We start from the raw sequence: 14,581 nt of genomic DNA, 5'->3' as shown, positions 1-14,581 counted from the left end.
CTGGAAGCAGGTGACAGTTAAGGCTCAGGACCCAGACTCAAGCTGCAACTCACCGTTCTCAAAATGCGTGGTTCTGAGGAAGATGCTGCTCCTGGAGGCGCTGCTAGAGCCGAGTGAGGGACCAGAGGGAATCGCCTGGCTTTTGTGTCCCACCCCCCTTATGACCCAGGAGGCAGCTGAGGTCTGGCTGCAGAGGGTCTGAGCCATTGCAAGGAGCCCATGCATTGTCTGGGTTTCTGTTTATTCAATACAGGCCCAGCTTCCAGCCCTTGAGGCTAAGCCAGAAACAAATAAATATAGGCTGCTGAGGTGTGCATGTGGACTCAGGGGCCGCCCTGGTACACTGGCCCCAGCCTTGGATGTCCACCTGGCTCCCATTCCCTGCAGGCTTGGCACCACAGGTGCTCACAGGGACAGGTCCTGTGCTCCACCGGCTCCAGCCCCTTCTCTTTTCTGTCCAAGGCCCAGCTCTCCCTCTAGCTGGGAGGTGGGAAGGAAGGATGGGGGCTAGAGTCCAGGTCCCAGGCTGCAGCCTGGGTTCACTGTTTAAGGACAGAGGAGCAGGGAGGCAGGCGCCCCGAGCCAGCAGGCTTTTATGCGCCACTATATGCCTTCGCTGTCCTACAGTGGTCCCGCCCCACTCCCACTGCAGTCCTCCCGCTACCCTGCCCCCCAGGTCCACTTGAGGGGGCACTCAGGAGTCACACCAGCTTCCGCCCTTGTCTGTAGGCCCAGTGGCCCCACGTGCGTCCTTGGACACTTCCCTAGCTGCCCCATCCTCCTCCTCCTCGTCGTCCTCCTCTCCATCAGTGAAGCTGCCTTGGTGAGGGCCATAGGCTAGAGTGGTGTGTGCCAGGTCCACCTCAATGGGGAAGACGTCGGCGTCCCGCAGCACTGCATAGCAGTCATTATAGTACTTGGACATGGTGGACACGAAGCGCTGCAGCTGGAACACGATGTCCTGGACTGGGGCAGGAGGTGAGCAGACAGGCTCAGTGACTATGATGGCTTCCTCTCAGGAAAGACCTGGAGCTAGTTTGGCCTTCCTGCTGGGACACTTCCTGGGCCCCAGGCTTAGGAAGGGTAGAAAGGGGCACAGCCAAAGGCTGCCTGGCCTGGCCTACTTGGTCACTTAAGTCCTCCAAACTCTTAGCTCAGGAAACAAAAGGTTGCCTGAGTGAGTCAATCATGGACCCAAGTTCTGCCCCCCAACCCAGCCAGACTCTAGGTGGACTCCTGTCAGGGCCTGGAATGGCACCCCTCCCCACCCCCAGGGGCTAAATGCTGGGAAAGGACCTCCTAGGGAAGCATGGGCCTCGGAGCCCCCCACGCAGCCCTCACCGTGCTTCTGGTCCAGCAGCTCCATCTTCTCCAGCACATCTTTGCGCATCTGGGAGAAGCGGGCTCGAGCCTCCTGGCGGCAGCGCAGGATCAGGCGGTACTCATAGTTGCCTGTGCTCACTCGGTATAGCGGTTCGCCTAGGGCCTGGGGCAGGCAAGCTTGTCAGCACCCTTGGTTGGACCTGGGCCTCCCAGGGACAGGTGGGGCTGGAAGGCTGTAGACTGGCCCAGCTCACAGCTATACCGCAATGGGCTTTCAATGCCAGTGATGGACAGAAGCTCAAAGCAGTAACTTTGGAGGGAGAAAAATCAACCACAGAAACACGGACACAGCTCACATGAAATAAATGAATACTGGTCAAAGGATGGACCCTGACTGCAAACACATGAAAAAGAGAAAACAAACAAAAAACAAACAAACAAAAACAAAAAACAAAAAAAACACAGAAACAAATGAACAAAAAAACAAAAAACAAAAAAACAGGGGCTGGAGAGTGGTTAAGAATAGTCGTTGCTCTTGTAGTGGCCTGGGTTCAGTCACTGTACCCACATGGTCGTGCACAACTGTCTGTAGTTTTGGTTCCAACACCCTCTTCTGACCTCCACAGGTACCAGCCAGGCAAAACACACATACATACATACACCAACATTTTTTTTTTAAATCAAAACATAGCTCAGAAGAGAACTGTTAGCTTTTTCCTATAGGTCAGGTCACTCACAAGGTCCCTCACAAACTTGTGGTACCTGACCTACATCAGATCCGAGAAATTACCTCATGGCCAACTAGCTGGTACTCCAAGCCAGAGGAACCGGTAGAATAAGTTGCTAGTTCCAAACTCTAGGAACTACAGTCTACCCCAGGATGCCTGACATACCCACCGTCTCTGACGGGCACCCCAGCCATCCCAATGCCACCGTGGGCAGCCCTGGGTACTCACAATGCAGCTGTACTCCTCGTCATCCATCTCCTTCACCTTTAGACAGTACGACTGTGGGACGGGATGAGCAAGGCCAGGAAGTCAGTGGCCAAGCTTTCTAGACTTCCAACCCCCTGCCATGCCTCCCTATACCCTTAGACCACACCAAGAGAGCGACCATATAGGCCACCAGGTTCAGGACCACGTGGGATAGGCTGGAAGCAAGCATGGAGACCTGGGAAAGGGGAGCCAGGCGTATGAGGCTCTCCTCTGGGAGGGTACAAAGGCCTGAAGGCTTGAGAAATCCAAAAGCAATCAGATTCAAGTCTCTGGAGATTGGAGGATGTGGCTCAGGGGGACAGAACTTGCCTAGCATGCATAAGGCCTATGGCTCTATCTCAATAGGAAATGGCTGAAACCAAAACCCAACGATACTGTGTGTGGTGGCACTGGCCAGACAATAGATCCTGGCAGCTCCTTGAAGACATGCTGGGTATAGGCTTACCAAGTCAGGACTCTAAGAAGAGCTGCAGCAATACTCAACAGGCCATTTTCTTAGCTCCTTTAGCATCAGATCATCATCTAGGACTTTTCCTAACCCTAGTCTGAGCTGCAGATAGAAATGATACAGAATGGGAGGGCAGCTGGGAGTTCCTTGGTGTAGGAATGCAGGGTCTAGACTCCTCCCGATTGTCTAGTCAGGGCTTTAATCCCACAGGCCTGACGCTACTGGGGTCTGGGCCCTGCCTGCCTGCTGGCCTCACCTCAGCTGGCCAGACACTGCAGTCCACTCACCAGGTACTCAAACTTCACATCCAGGTACTTCTTGATGGTGAGGCGTGTATCAGGGATGGCTTTATTGAGGTACGTGTTCAGATCTGTCAGCATCTGGGAGGTTGGGACAAATGTCACTAATGTGTCATTCCTTCCAGTGGACTTGGGCATAGTCAAAGGACATGTGTCAGGGTTAGAAGACTATGTCAAGTATTGTGACCCAGCAACAGAACAGTGTTCAAACTAGTCTTGAATTCAACAGGGACCCAGGGCAGCAGTGACGAATGGATGGCCACAGAGGTGACAAAGCTAGCTAGTGTCTGCATCTGGCACCTGACTCCAGCCCAGAATCCCTCCCGTGCTAAGCTATTGCTCCTGCCTTGGCCAGTGGGGCACGCTGTACTCTGAGAGACCCACCGGTTTGATGGTTTTCAGTAGCCGAATGCCGAACTTCTCAATGCTGCGGTGTGCGTCAGCAAACTTCACAAATGCTTCACTTGCTGCTGGCTGTGGCTCCCGCACCCCAATCACAGAGAACACGTCCCCAAAGGCTGCATGACAAGTTTGTCTTGAAGCCCTCACTTGACCATAGAGAAGCCAGGGGTTTTCTGGGCAGCAGGACAGGGGTTACATCTTCAAGAGGCTTGGGCCATACTCCCAAGGGGCTGCGTCCTCTTTCTAGGCTTACGTTCCCTCAGTGACCAGACAAAGCCTGAATGGAAATCAGGTGTTCATGCTAATCGAGAGCAGAGCACCAGGCTGAGAATCCAGACACCTGTGCCTGAATATCACCTCTGCCACCATGAGCTCCAGGACCACTTCCTGTCTGGACTTCCTTTCCTGGCCTGCAAATGAGGTTCTGTCTCTCCTGCCCACCATGGGACTGAAGAGAGCGAACGTAAAGAGAAGCTGTCTGCACTGTAAGCAGTGAGACAGGGCATCCATCGTAAGGCCAGCCAGACCAGCTGCTTCATGGGCACTGCCACACCCAGCATCAGACTGAGTCAGAGCAGGGTGCTGGTCTTGGTGTGGGGATGAGAAGGGCCCAGAGAGGAAGCTGGCCACACCTCACTGTTAGTGCTACTGAGTCCTGAGGGACAGGGGTTTGTAGTACAATGTGGCATGTCTGGGAATGCCATTACCCCGGTGGGTCTGCGACAGCTCATAAAAGGCCCGTAGTAGATTCTTGGTGTGTTCTGTCATCCCTGTGGGAAGAGCCAAGGGACAGAAGACAAAGACCCAGGTCAGAGACCACATTGGCCCCCAGGCTTGCAACCTGAGGTCCCCACTATGCATTAGATTCAGAGATTTCCCCACTGCCTAGGGATGAAGGCTGAGTTGGCCCCCTATATGGATCTCATGTGACAGGCAACTGGGATTATGGATGACAGAGTCTCTTAGGGGCTCTGATAGTGCAGATTTTTTTTTTTTTTTTTTTTTTTTGGGTTTGTTGGTTTTGTTTTGTTTTTCGAGACAGGGTTTCTCTGTGTAGCCCTGGCTGTCCTGGAACTCACTCTGTAGACCAGGCTGGCCTTGCGAACTCAGAAATCCGCCTGCCTCTGCCTCCCGAGTACTGGGATTAAAGGCGTGCACCACCACGCCCGGCGGTAGTGCAAATTTAAAGGGGCTCCTGATTCATTTACTGTTCCCCAAACTTTCTAGGTAGTTCCCCTGCCGCACTGCCACTCTTTAAGAGACAGGCCCAGGGCAGACCAACCCCAGGCACTTCCTGGCTGAGACCCCTCCCTACCTTTGTACAGCTCGGCAGTGCGCTCCAGCTCCTCCAGCCGCTTTACCAAGCCATCTGTGGAGGTCAAGACCAGGGGCGTCTGTGGGCTCAGGAAGCCAAGGGAGGAGGCCAGCTGGGAGGAGAGGCTATGAAGAGGCCCTGGCAGGCCTTGTCTATCCCCTATTCCCTCTGCCTTACTAAAAACTACTGGATTTCACTCCGAAAGCCAGCCAAGGTCTCCCCTCGCTTGGTAACTTCTTGGTTGTCCACCAAGGCCAAGTGCTGAGGCCCAGCAATCAAAGCCCCTCTGGTTCACCTAATTAACACGCCCAGTTCAAAACAAACTCCTCTGGGGAGTGACTGTGGTAAAAATCAAAATCCAGGTCCTGCCCTTGGGGCTCCAAGTGCAGCAGAAGATCTCCCCAACTCTGGATATAACCCCACCGGTGTGGATGAAGGACACACAGCTCTCTCGAGAGGGTGAGGGCCTCTAGGCCCCTCCCAGGCCAGGTACTGGCCCAAGAGCACCTGTAGCCACACTGGGTCACCCTCTGTGTGCCAGGAACACTTAAGGTCCCTGATTAGCACTGACCCTATCCTACAGAGGAGGCTGAGGGGTGAGAGACAGGGCAGCTGGCCTAAAGATCCGAAGCCATGCCTGTGTAAGCAGAACCCTGCTCTCGGGCTTCGGTGCACTGTGGAGTTTCAGGCAGGGTCTCTTAAGCAGGGGGAGGGGAGGGGCCACAGGGACAGAGGCTTTTCTCTGGGCGGGAAGCTTGCTGTGTGAAGGAAGGGCAAGGACTGGGAGAGTGGGGAAGGTGTACACCTCAGAGGTCTTCAGGGGGCTGCTGTGGCCATAGCCTCTATGTCCTGGCTCCCTGGAGCATAAGCACGTGGCCAGCAGGCAGTTGTTTTTAGCTGGGTCATGGGACATCATGACAGCTTCAATTTTAGAAATCCTATTTACAGCTAGGGAAATTGCAAGGTTTGGGGAAAACAACAACCAGTTCTAATTTCATCTCAATGCACGGTGACTACAGTAACAAGGATTTATAGGCACCACGAGGCTGAAAATAGCAGCCGCCACTTTGTACCCTATTTGGAACATGCTCAGGCCCCACCCCCATTCTCCCAGCCAATAAAGCCCGTGTGCCCAGCTGAGCCCACAGTTTATATGGGTATTTTTATCTTCCCTGCGTACATGCATAGCACTGCTATTTATAAACATAGGCTGGCGACGGCAGGAACAGGACCACGGGTTCCATCAGCCTCCTGCGGAGACATCCAGTGCGTGTGTAAAGTGTCTTGCCTGCACATGGCTTCTCTGAGCACAGGCAGAGGAAGTGGAGACAAGGACAGCAGCGCCATCTCCTGGTCAAAGGCAAGACTGAGGACGACAGCACAGCGCAAGACAAGTGTGTGGGCTGCAGTGGAGCATGCGGGCAGTGGAGTGGGGTTCAGGCTGGCCAGGCACCCAGGCTGGAAGGGAGCACCTGTCCTCCCAAGTCTGCGTTGCCCCCCACCCCTTGGTGGTGACCTGAAGCCCATAGCTGGCAGCTGTAGTAGCTCTTAGGGAGCTGACGGGGATCCCAGGGATACAGAGGGGTGACCTGGCTGTCTACTGAGGCGCATGAACACTATCAGGCCCATTGCTTGATGGGAGCAGAGCCAGAGGGTGGAAGGAGGACTTACCATTACACAGGATGGCGCGGCTCAGGCCCAGAGCATCAGCTGTGCCTGAACTCATGTTTTCTACCAGCCGGTGCTTGACTTTCTTCAACGCTGGGGCAGGAGAAAGACCAATGAGTCTGCTGCTGGCCCGGCTGTCTAGGCCGAGCCCCATCACAGCTGCCTCACTGAGTGCTCAAGTAGGTGGAAGACGACAAGCCTAGGCTTGGAGCTTGGAGCAGTTAGGAAGCAAAGGCTCAAAGCAGTCTACCCTGGGCTACTTGTCCTGCTCATCCCCCACGGGGAGGAGCTAGACAGGTAGACTTGGAGTGCTCAGCACAAAGGCTGTGACCTGCTCTCTGCTACTGGTGTCAGGGAGAGCCCAGAGCTTGTGCGTGTAAGCACCGGCACACAGGCCAGACAGAGAAGGCCTTATCCCCCCTCTCTCCCACCCAGCATGAGAAGATCTGTACCAAGGTCCTTATTGCACTCCAGCTGGATACCTCAGAGTGGTGGGCATCACTAAGTGCTACTGGTTGGTCACTTCATGTAACCAGTTAGGATCTTGGGACAGGTCCTGGGTTGGAATCAAAGTGCTCAATAACAAGAATATCAGACCAGGGAGGTGGTACACGCTTTTAATCTCAGACCTCGAGAGGCAGAGGCAGGGGATTTCTGAGTTCACAGTCAGCCTGGTCTACAAAGCATGTTCTAGGACAGCCAGGGCTACACAGAGAAAGCACTGGTGAGCTCATTTGTCCTTAGTCTCTATCCTAAAGGGCTGTGGGCTGTAGGTGAGTATGGATTATCTGGGTGTTCTGCCGGGAGACTGCCAGCCTCATGTCTCACACTTTGCCATGTGATTGATCCAGGAGCTGGCAGCTGCAGAATCAGGATCTAGCCCTTCTAGCCACAGGCAAGTTGCCACACTGTGATGTTTTGAATACTTGACCCACTTAGGAAGTATGGCCTTGTTAGAGGAGGTACAGCCTTGTTGGAGGAAGTTTGTCATTGTAGGGACAGTCCTGGAGGTCTCTTATGCTCAAGCTATGCCCATGTGGTACACAGTCTCCTGCTGCTTTCAACTCTCTGCTCCTCCAGCACCATGCCTGCCTCAATGGTGTCATGCTTCCCGCCATGATGATAGACTGAACCTCGAAAACTGTAAACCAGCTCCAATTAAATGTTTGCCCTTATAAGAGTTGCCTTGTTCATGGTGTCTCTTCACAGCAGCAAAACCCTAAGATACACATTATAAGGTCCAGTTTGCACCACACATCTTCCCAAAGTACATAGCAGGAGAGGCCATGGAGGAGGGGGATTAAAACTGGATGTGACACACAGGTCAGGATGTGGTAGTGAAGGGTGTAAAATACAGGGCAGTGAGCATGCAGGGCCAAGGGCCTGTGAATAGCTACAAGGAGGGCACCTGGCTCCTCCCAGCCTTTTGGATTAGCTTGGACAGAAAAAGCCCCTGGCACATGGCTGCTCTGGCCTGTCTTACCAATGTCCAGGGACATGCCCTGCTTAGGGTCCGCCTGCAGCTTGTTGTAATGGATGGTCACCTCCCCCTACAAGAGCAGTACAGACACAATCAGGACAGTGGCCCCCCTGGCTCCAGCCCCCCAGAAACTGCTTTCTACACATCTGGCTCTAGTAAGCCAACCAGAGCAAAAGGATCAGGGCTTCTCAGGGACCAGGAGGAAAGGTAGAGTGACTTGGGGATTCACTTAGTCCCATGTTCTAGTGACTGCTCAGGAAAGGACATCTGCATATGGGAGGCCACCAGGGTTATCCTAGTCCTTGCAATCCTAAGGCCTCTGAGATTGGGACCAAATGTACTCTCATCAAACTTGGACTGAAAACTTACACCATAGCACAGAGTGAGCCAACACGGTCAGTCTGGTAGGGTGTGAAGGGTCCCTTGGGACTGACATGGTCTTGAGCTCTGAGTCCCTCCTTGGTCTGCCTGGTGCCTAAAGGGGCACTAGGTGGGGCTACAGAGGTAACCTCTTAGTTCTCAGTGAGGATGAAGTTCCAGGGTGACTTAGGAACAGGATTAAGAGTGTGACAAGGAAAGGCAGAGCAATGCCTGAGTGGAAGCAGGAAGGGGACCGTGGGGGCTGAAGAGATGGCTCAGTGGTTCAGCACTTGCTGCTTCTGCATATGACCTGGGTTCGGCTCTCAGCACCCACACTGTGCTTCACAACCATTCGGAACTACAAGCCAGGGGATCTGATGACCTCCTCTGACCTCTGAGGGCAGCAAGTACAAACGTGGTGGTGCACATACATACTTCCAGACAAAATGCACATAAAATACAAATTTTAATATGCGTGCGTGCGCAAGCGCGCACACACACACACACACACACACACACACGCACACGCGCGCGCACACACACACACACGCGCACACACACACACACACACACACACACACACACACACACACACACACGCACACGCGCGCGCGCACATGTGGCAGAGGATAGTAAGGGTTAGTCCTGGAGCCTTGGAGGGTGCCAATGGGAAGGGCACTGGTCCTTGGAGGGTGCCAATGGGAAGGGCACTGGTCCTTGGAGGGTGCCAATGGGAAGGGCACTGGTCTGGCTAGGGTTTGGGGCCTCAGGCTCTGGGCCCAAGTCTACACAAGCCGAATCCTACCCTTGACTCTGGGACTGCCTATCCTCTGTGGCTTTGCACTCCCTCATGCGTCCCTCTCGGCAGTTTTCCCAAGGGTCTCCAGTGGCTGAACTGCCAGGGAACGGCGAGCAGGCCACACTTCTTTTGTGAATAACAAGGACTCAGCACAGAGCAAGAGTTTCAGTGGAACATCTAGGAAGGGGAATGAGCAGGTGGAAAGGATGTGGGCTGCATCTGGACCAGAAATGCCTGAGCTCAGGGTTCTCCATAGCCTCAAGTCCTTGGAGAACTTGGGAAGTAGTCCCTCCCACAAAACTCTAGGGCAAACATGGCCCAGCTATGGTCACTAGAGTCTACTGACACAGTGAAGTCACTGTTGGCATCTAGTGCTTCTGCAGCCCCAAGTAGGGACATCACAGCTCATTTGAGTGTTCAGCATCTCTGGGAGCTCAGAGGAACCCAGGGCTCCCTCATAGTGCTATGTAAGTAATAGGCAGTGAAACCAAAGCCTGCTAGGCCCGCCAGCCTGGGTGGCTCAGCGGGGACCTGACAGCCTGTGTCTCGTACTCCAGAGCAAGCTTCCAGCTCGCATAACCATCTTACCTTCACCTCCTGAATCATCTTCGCCACCTCTACCTTGGTTTTTCCTTTGATTGATTTGCCATTGACCCCAGTGATCTCATCACCAGCTGCCACAGTGCCATCCAAGGCTGCAGGCGTGTTATCAAATACCTGCAGATGTGTAGGAAGTAGGGGAACAGTGGAGTGGGACTTGGGACCTAAGCAGGCCCTCCTCCACCTCAGGTAGTGCCAGCAAAGGCAAGAGAAAACCTCGCCACGCTTGGCAAGGGGACAGAAGACAGGCTGTGAGAGCTGACCGCTGAGACTCCCAATAGGAACCCAGCGGTCCTCATGGCTCCCACAGCTCCTTCCACTGTCACCACCTCTTGGGCTTTCCAACAGTGTTTGATAATTCTTGCACCTACTTTGGTCTGCAGAGAACAGCCCTGGGTTACTCTGAGTACGGCCCCCATGCCTGTGAGCCCTTTTCCTAGCTCCTTCAATGGGACCTGTGCTCAGTGGCTGTGAGGTGGTGCTTCTGTTAAAGATGAGCTGTTTGGTGATAACAGCAAAGAGGCAGCTGGCTATGGAGCTCACACACAGACACGGGATCCCCACACAGATGCAGGGGGCACACACAGAAATAGGGTTCATATACACAGACACGGAGTCCTAACAGATGCAAGGGACATACACAGATATAGGATCTATACATAAACGCAAGGGGCACACAGACATGGGGTTCCCACACAGAGGCAGGAGGCACACACAAATGGAGCAGCATAAACTGGATCAGAGAGGATCTGCAGAAACATCAACTTGGCCAGCACTGATTCTACACCTCTCAGATGGTTTTGAGACAGGGTCTGACTTTGTAGCCCAGGTTGGCCTTGAACTAGCAACCTTCCTGCCTCAGCTTCCCAGTAACATGATGAGCCACCATGTCTGGCTCCTGTGTCACCTCTAGTTTCTAAAACTTTAAAAAAGCCATGCCTAAAGGACGCTTCATAATGTGTGTTTACAGTGTTACAAGGGAAGAATGATGTAAAAATAAACACTATCAGCCTTCAGATCACATTACACACACTACAAGCAGTGATGTGGGGGGTCATGGGGACTCTGGCACACTGCTGAAAGCTGGCACAGCAGATGGCGGGAAGCTGATGGTGGCCGGTTTTGACTGTCAGCATGAGCAGAGAGCGCCTGCTGAACACCTCAAGTATGTCAGGGAAGATGTTTCCTGAGAGAATGGTCAGAGTGAAGAAGCCTGCCTGAACGTGGGGAACATGACAGAACTAAAATGAGAGCTTCCTCCCTTCCTTCCAAGTTTCCCGGAGATGCTGTCACTACAACGATGTTGCCCAACACAGAAAACCGTAGAAAACCTCACCTAGGGAGGTGCGGTCATTGCCATGACTGAGAAAGACTAAGCCTGGTCTGCAAGAGTAATTAGAAGTCGGGAGGTGCAGGCTAGAGCGGCCCTGATGTGGTAAAATTATCCCAGGGGACAGTCCTGGCGGGAGCTTGGGACAACAGACTGCCATGTGGACAGGGAAGACTGCTTCAGATGTGATCAAGGCAGATCATACTGCATTCTGGGAAAGAACTTATCCAGAGCTGTTCCAAGTCCTGAGATTCTGCAGGCTCAGCCTCAGGTGGCAGATGGACTGACTGTCCGGTGGCTGTATTTCAAGCCTGTTGGGGCCTCCCAGCTCTCTGTTGTCACTGGACCACCTGCGGTGGTGGTCTTCAGATCTGCCAAGCTTGCCTTACTGTTTATACTGATCGCTGTCTTTTAAAGCCCAGACCCACCGGTGGAAATCTTCAGATGTGCCAGGGCTGCTCTACTACGGCTGTCCTTCAAAGTGTCTCTCCCCTGCTGAGAAGACCGTTTGATGTCCCAGAAGACAACATCCTTTGGACCCGCCTACAGACATTCACCTGTGCCTTCAAAGACTGGGGCTGGAAACTGGGCTTTTTTCCACGCTATATAAACTGAGTTCCTTCATTAAACCTTGGGCCTCAATCAGAATAATTTGTCCTGGCCTCAAATTTCTCTCGCTGTCTATTCCCCCTCAGGACAGCCCTGCCCTTCAGGATGAACCCAGACTAAAGTGAGTTTTACTGCAGGCAGAAGCTCACACAAGCCAGCTTGTGGATGTCACTGGCGACATTAGTCAGGTTTATGATAAGAACTTAGCTGCAGAGCAGGAGTGTCTGGAAAATATATTTGTCCAGAAAATAAACGGTGCTTATATGAGTCTATCACTAAGCTGGGCATGGTAGCATATGCCTTTAATATAAACACTGAGTCAGCGGCAGGTGGATATGTGTGACCAGGACAGCCAGAACTACACAGACAGAACCTGTCTCAAAAATAAACTAATTAATTAAAACTAAAATGAAAGATTATGCCACTGAACAGCTGGGAAGCAGGAAGGATGCTTTGGTGACATCTAAGGTATTGGCTGAACCTAGCTGTGTTAGCTGGTTTATGTCAACTTGACACAAGGTAGAGCTTTCTGACAAGAGGGAACCTCAATTCCCTGAGAAAATGCCTCTGGAACAGTGAGCTGCAGGTAAGCCTGAGGGCGGACAACCCCTCAGGGGCGCTTTTCAGATATTTACATTACGATTCCTAACAGTAGGGAAGTTATAGTTATGAAGTAGCAACAAAATAATTTTATGGTGGGGGTCACTACACAACATGAGGAACTGTATTAAAGGGTCACAGCATTAAGAAGGTTTAGAACCACAGCTGTAAGGATTTTCTTAATTCAGGATAGATGTGGGAGGGCCCAGGCCATCATGGGTGGTGCCATTGGGCTGTGGTTCTGGGTCCTATAAGAAAGCAGGCTGAGCAAACCATGGGGAGCAAAGCCAGCAAGCAGCACCCCTCCATGGCTGCTGCTTCAGCTCCTGCCTCCAGGTTCCTGCCCAGCTTTCTTCCCCAAGTTACTTTGGTCATGGTGCTTTATCACAGCAAGAGGAACCTAAGTGAATATCCATGGCTGGCTCAAGAGTATAAAAGTTTACCTCATTTGAAAGGTTTTGCTTAAGGAGAGAGCTCAAGGTGCCCTTCTGGCAAGACCCTCCTAGGAAGTGTGGTCCCTGTACTTGGTGCCTGGTAACATCCACACAGTGCTGGTTTTGCAGGTATCTACACTGCAACAGGGATGCACGCAAGTTTTCAAAGGAAGCTTGACCACTGTGATGGGATTGGGATTGTGGCGGGCAAATCTGAGGGCAGCGTGAGGATCACACCGAGGATGCACTGGAAACGCCAGATGTTAAAGACAACAGCATGGAGCATCTGCAGAGGATAGTTACTGGCAGGAAGCAGAGCGCCTCAAAGAGAAGCCCTGTGGGCTGCAAATGGCAAGGCCATAGGGCAAGGCTGCCCACGCCCTATGGAGTGCAGGTCATGCCACCGTATGCCACAGATTCCAGCCGCAGAGCTACAGGCACTAACATTCATGCTGCTGATTTACTGCGTTTCCCTGTCTGCGTGTCTTCCTCATGGGATAGGGTGTGACTGTGGGATACTATCTCAGGGGCATGGGAACGGGACTTTTATTAAATTTTATAGAAGCTCACAGTTAAGGGTTTGCCATTCATCTTAGAAGAAACTTGGAACTTGGGTTGTTTTTAAGAATAACATTGAAGTTGGGCAGTGGTGGTACACACCCTTTAATCCAAGCACTGGGGAAACAAAGGTAGGTAGGTCATCTCCCGGAGTTTGAGGCCAGCCTGGTCTACACAGTGAGTTCCAGGACAGCCAAGACTACACAGTGAAACCCTGTCTCTAAAAAGAAAATAAAAAGTGCAAATACATATACACGTGTGTGTGTATACATATATATGTATGTATGTATGTATTTGCACATCCCTAGAATCCCAATACTGGGAGATAAAGGTGGGCATCAAATTTCAATGTCATCCTCAGTTAATGGTGAGTTCAAGGCCAGTCTGGGCTCTTGAAAGCCTGGCTCAAAAAAAGCAAGGGTCGGTGCTGGTGAGATGGCTCAGTGGGTAAGAGCACCCGACTGCTCTTTTGAAGGTACAGAGTTCAAATCCCAGCAACCACATGGTGGCTCACAACCATCCCTAACAATATCTGACGCCCTCTTCTGGAGTGTCTGAAGTCAGCTGCAGTGTACTTACATATAATAAATAAATAAATCTTAAAAAAAAAAAAAAAAGCAAGGGTCATTAAGATGGTACTTGCTGCCATGCCTGACAATCTAAATTTGATTTCCTGCAACCCAAACAGTAGGAGAGAGCCAACTACAAGCTGTTGTCTGACTTCTACCCATGTGTCATGACATGTGTTTATTATATGTCCACATGCATACAAAATAAAAGTTAAAAGTGAAACAGGTTTACGGGGATCTGTAGAGACAGCTGATGCGCTTGGACACACTTGGCGCTGTAAGTGAATATGAACCTTTCAGACCAGAGTGGATGCTGTGGTCTAAGGTGAGTATCAAGCTGACAAGATTTTGACAGGCCACTTGATGGGACTGAGAAGCACAACCTGCTGTCACTGGTGTCATGGGAACTCCAAGGTCCTCGGTGTGTCTATGAGGTTGTTCCCATTAAGGGAGGGCCATCCTGTAAGCTGGAGCTGGATAGGGGAAGGAGAAAGGCACGCAGACCATGTACCCACTCCAGCCCTCTCGTGCTCCTGGGGTGACAGTGCACCCACTCCTGCCCTCTCATGCTCCTGGGGTGACAGTGCACCCACTCCTGCCCTCTCATGCTCCTGGGGTGACAGTGCACCCACAATCCTGCTCTCTCGTGCTCCTGCAGTGACAGTGCACCCACAATCCTGCTCTCTCGTGCTCCTGCGGTGACAGTGCACTCACACTCCTGCCCTCTCGTGCTCCTGGGGTGACAGTGCACTCACACTCCTGCCCTCTCGTGCTCCTGGGGTGACAGTGCAC

At 52.4% G+C, this 14,581-nt stretch overlaps 1 protein-coding gene across 3 annotated transcripts in view; it reads right to left on the bottom strand.

Moving 5' to 3' along the window:
• Positions 1-225: 225 nt before the first annotated feature.
• Positions 226-14,581, bottom strand: part of Pick1 (protein interacting with PRKCA 1) — a 19,461-nt gene continuing 5,105 nt past the window's right edge. For all 3 annotated transcript variants that reach the window (XM_021216455.1, XM_021216453.2, XM_029548179.1), the window contains exons 4-13: positions 9,678-9,806; positions 7,934-8,000; positions 6,454-6,543; positions 4,783-4,836; positions 4,175-4,237; positions 3,450-3,583; positions 3,054-3,146; positions 2,280-2,330; positions 1,342-1,486; positions 226-966 (exon numbers count right to left, since the gene is read on the bottom strand). In XM_021216455.1, coding sequence (XP_021072114.1) covers positions 695-966; positions 1,342-1,486; positions 2,280-2,330; positions 3,054-3,146; positions 3,450-3,583; positions 4,175-4,237; positions 4,783-4,836; positions 6,454-6,543; positions 7,934-8,000; positions 9,678-9,806 — 1,098 coding nt within the window. In that variant the 3' untranslated portion in view covers positions 226-694. The remainder of the gene's footprint in view (positions 967-1,341; positions 1,487-2,279; positions 2,331-3,053; positions 3,147-3,449; positions 3,584-4,174; positions 4,238-4,782; positions 4,837-6,453; positions 6,544-7,933; positions 8,001-9,677; positions 9,807-14,581) is intronic.

This window comes from Mus pahari, chromosome 17 (assembly GCF_900095145.1).
Source record: "Mus pahari chromosome 17, PAHARI_EIJ_v1.1, whole genome shotgun sequence".
Lineage (NCBI taxonomy): Eukaryota > Metazoa > Chordata > Mammalia > Rodentia > Muridae > Mus > Mus pahari.
Note: the sequence above shows the minus strand (reverse complement) of the source record. Positions and strands in the feature narration are given on the sequence as shown.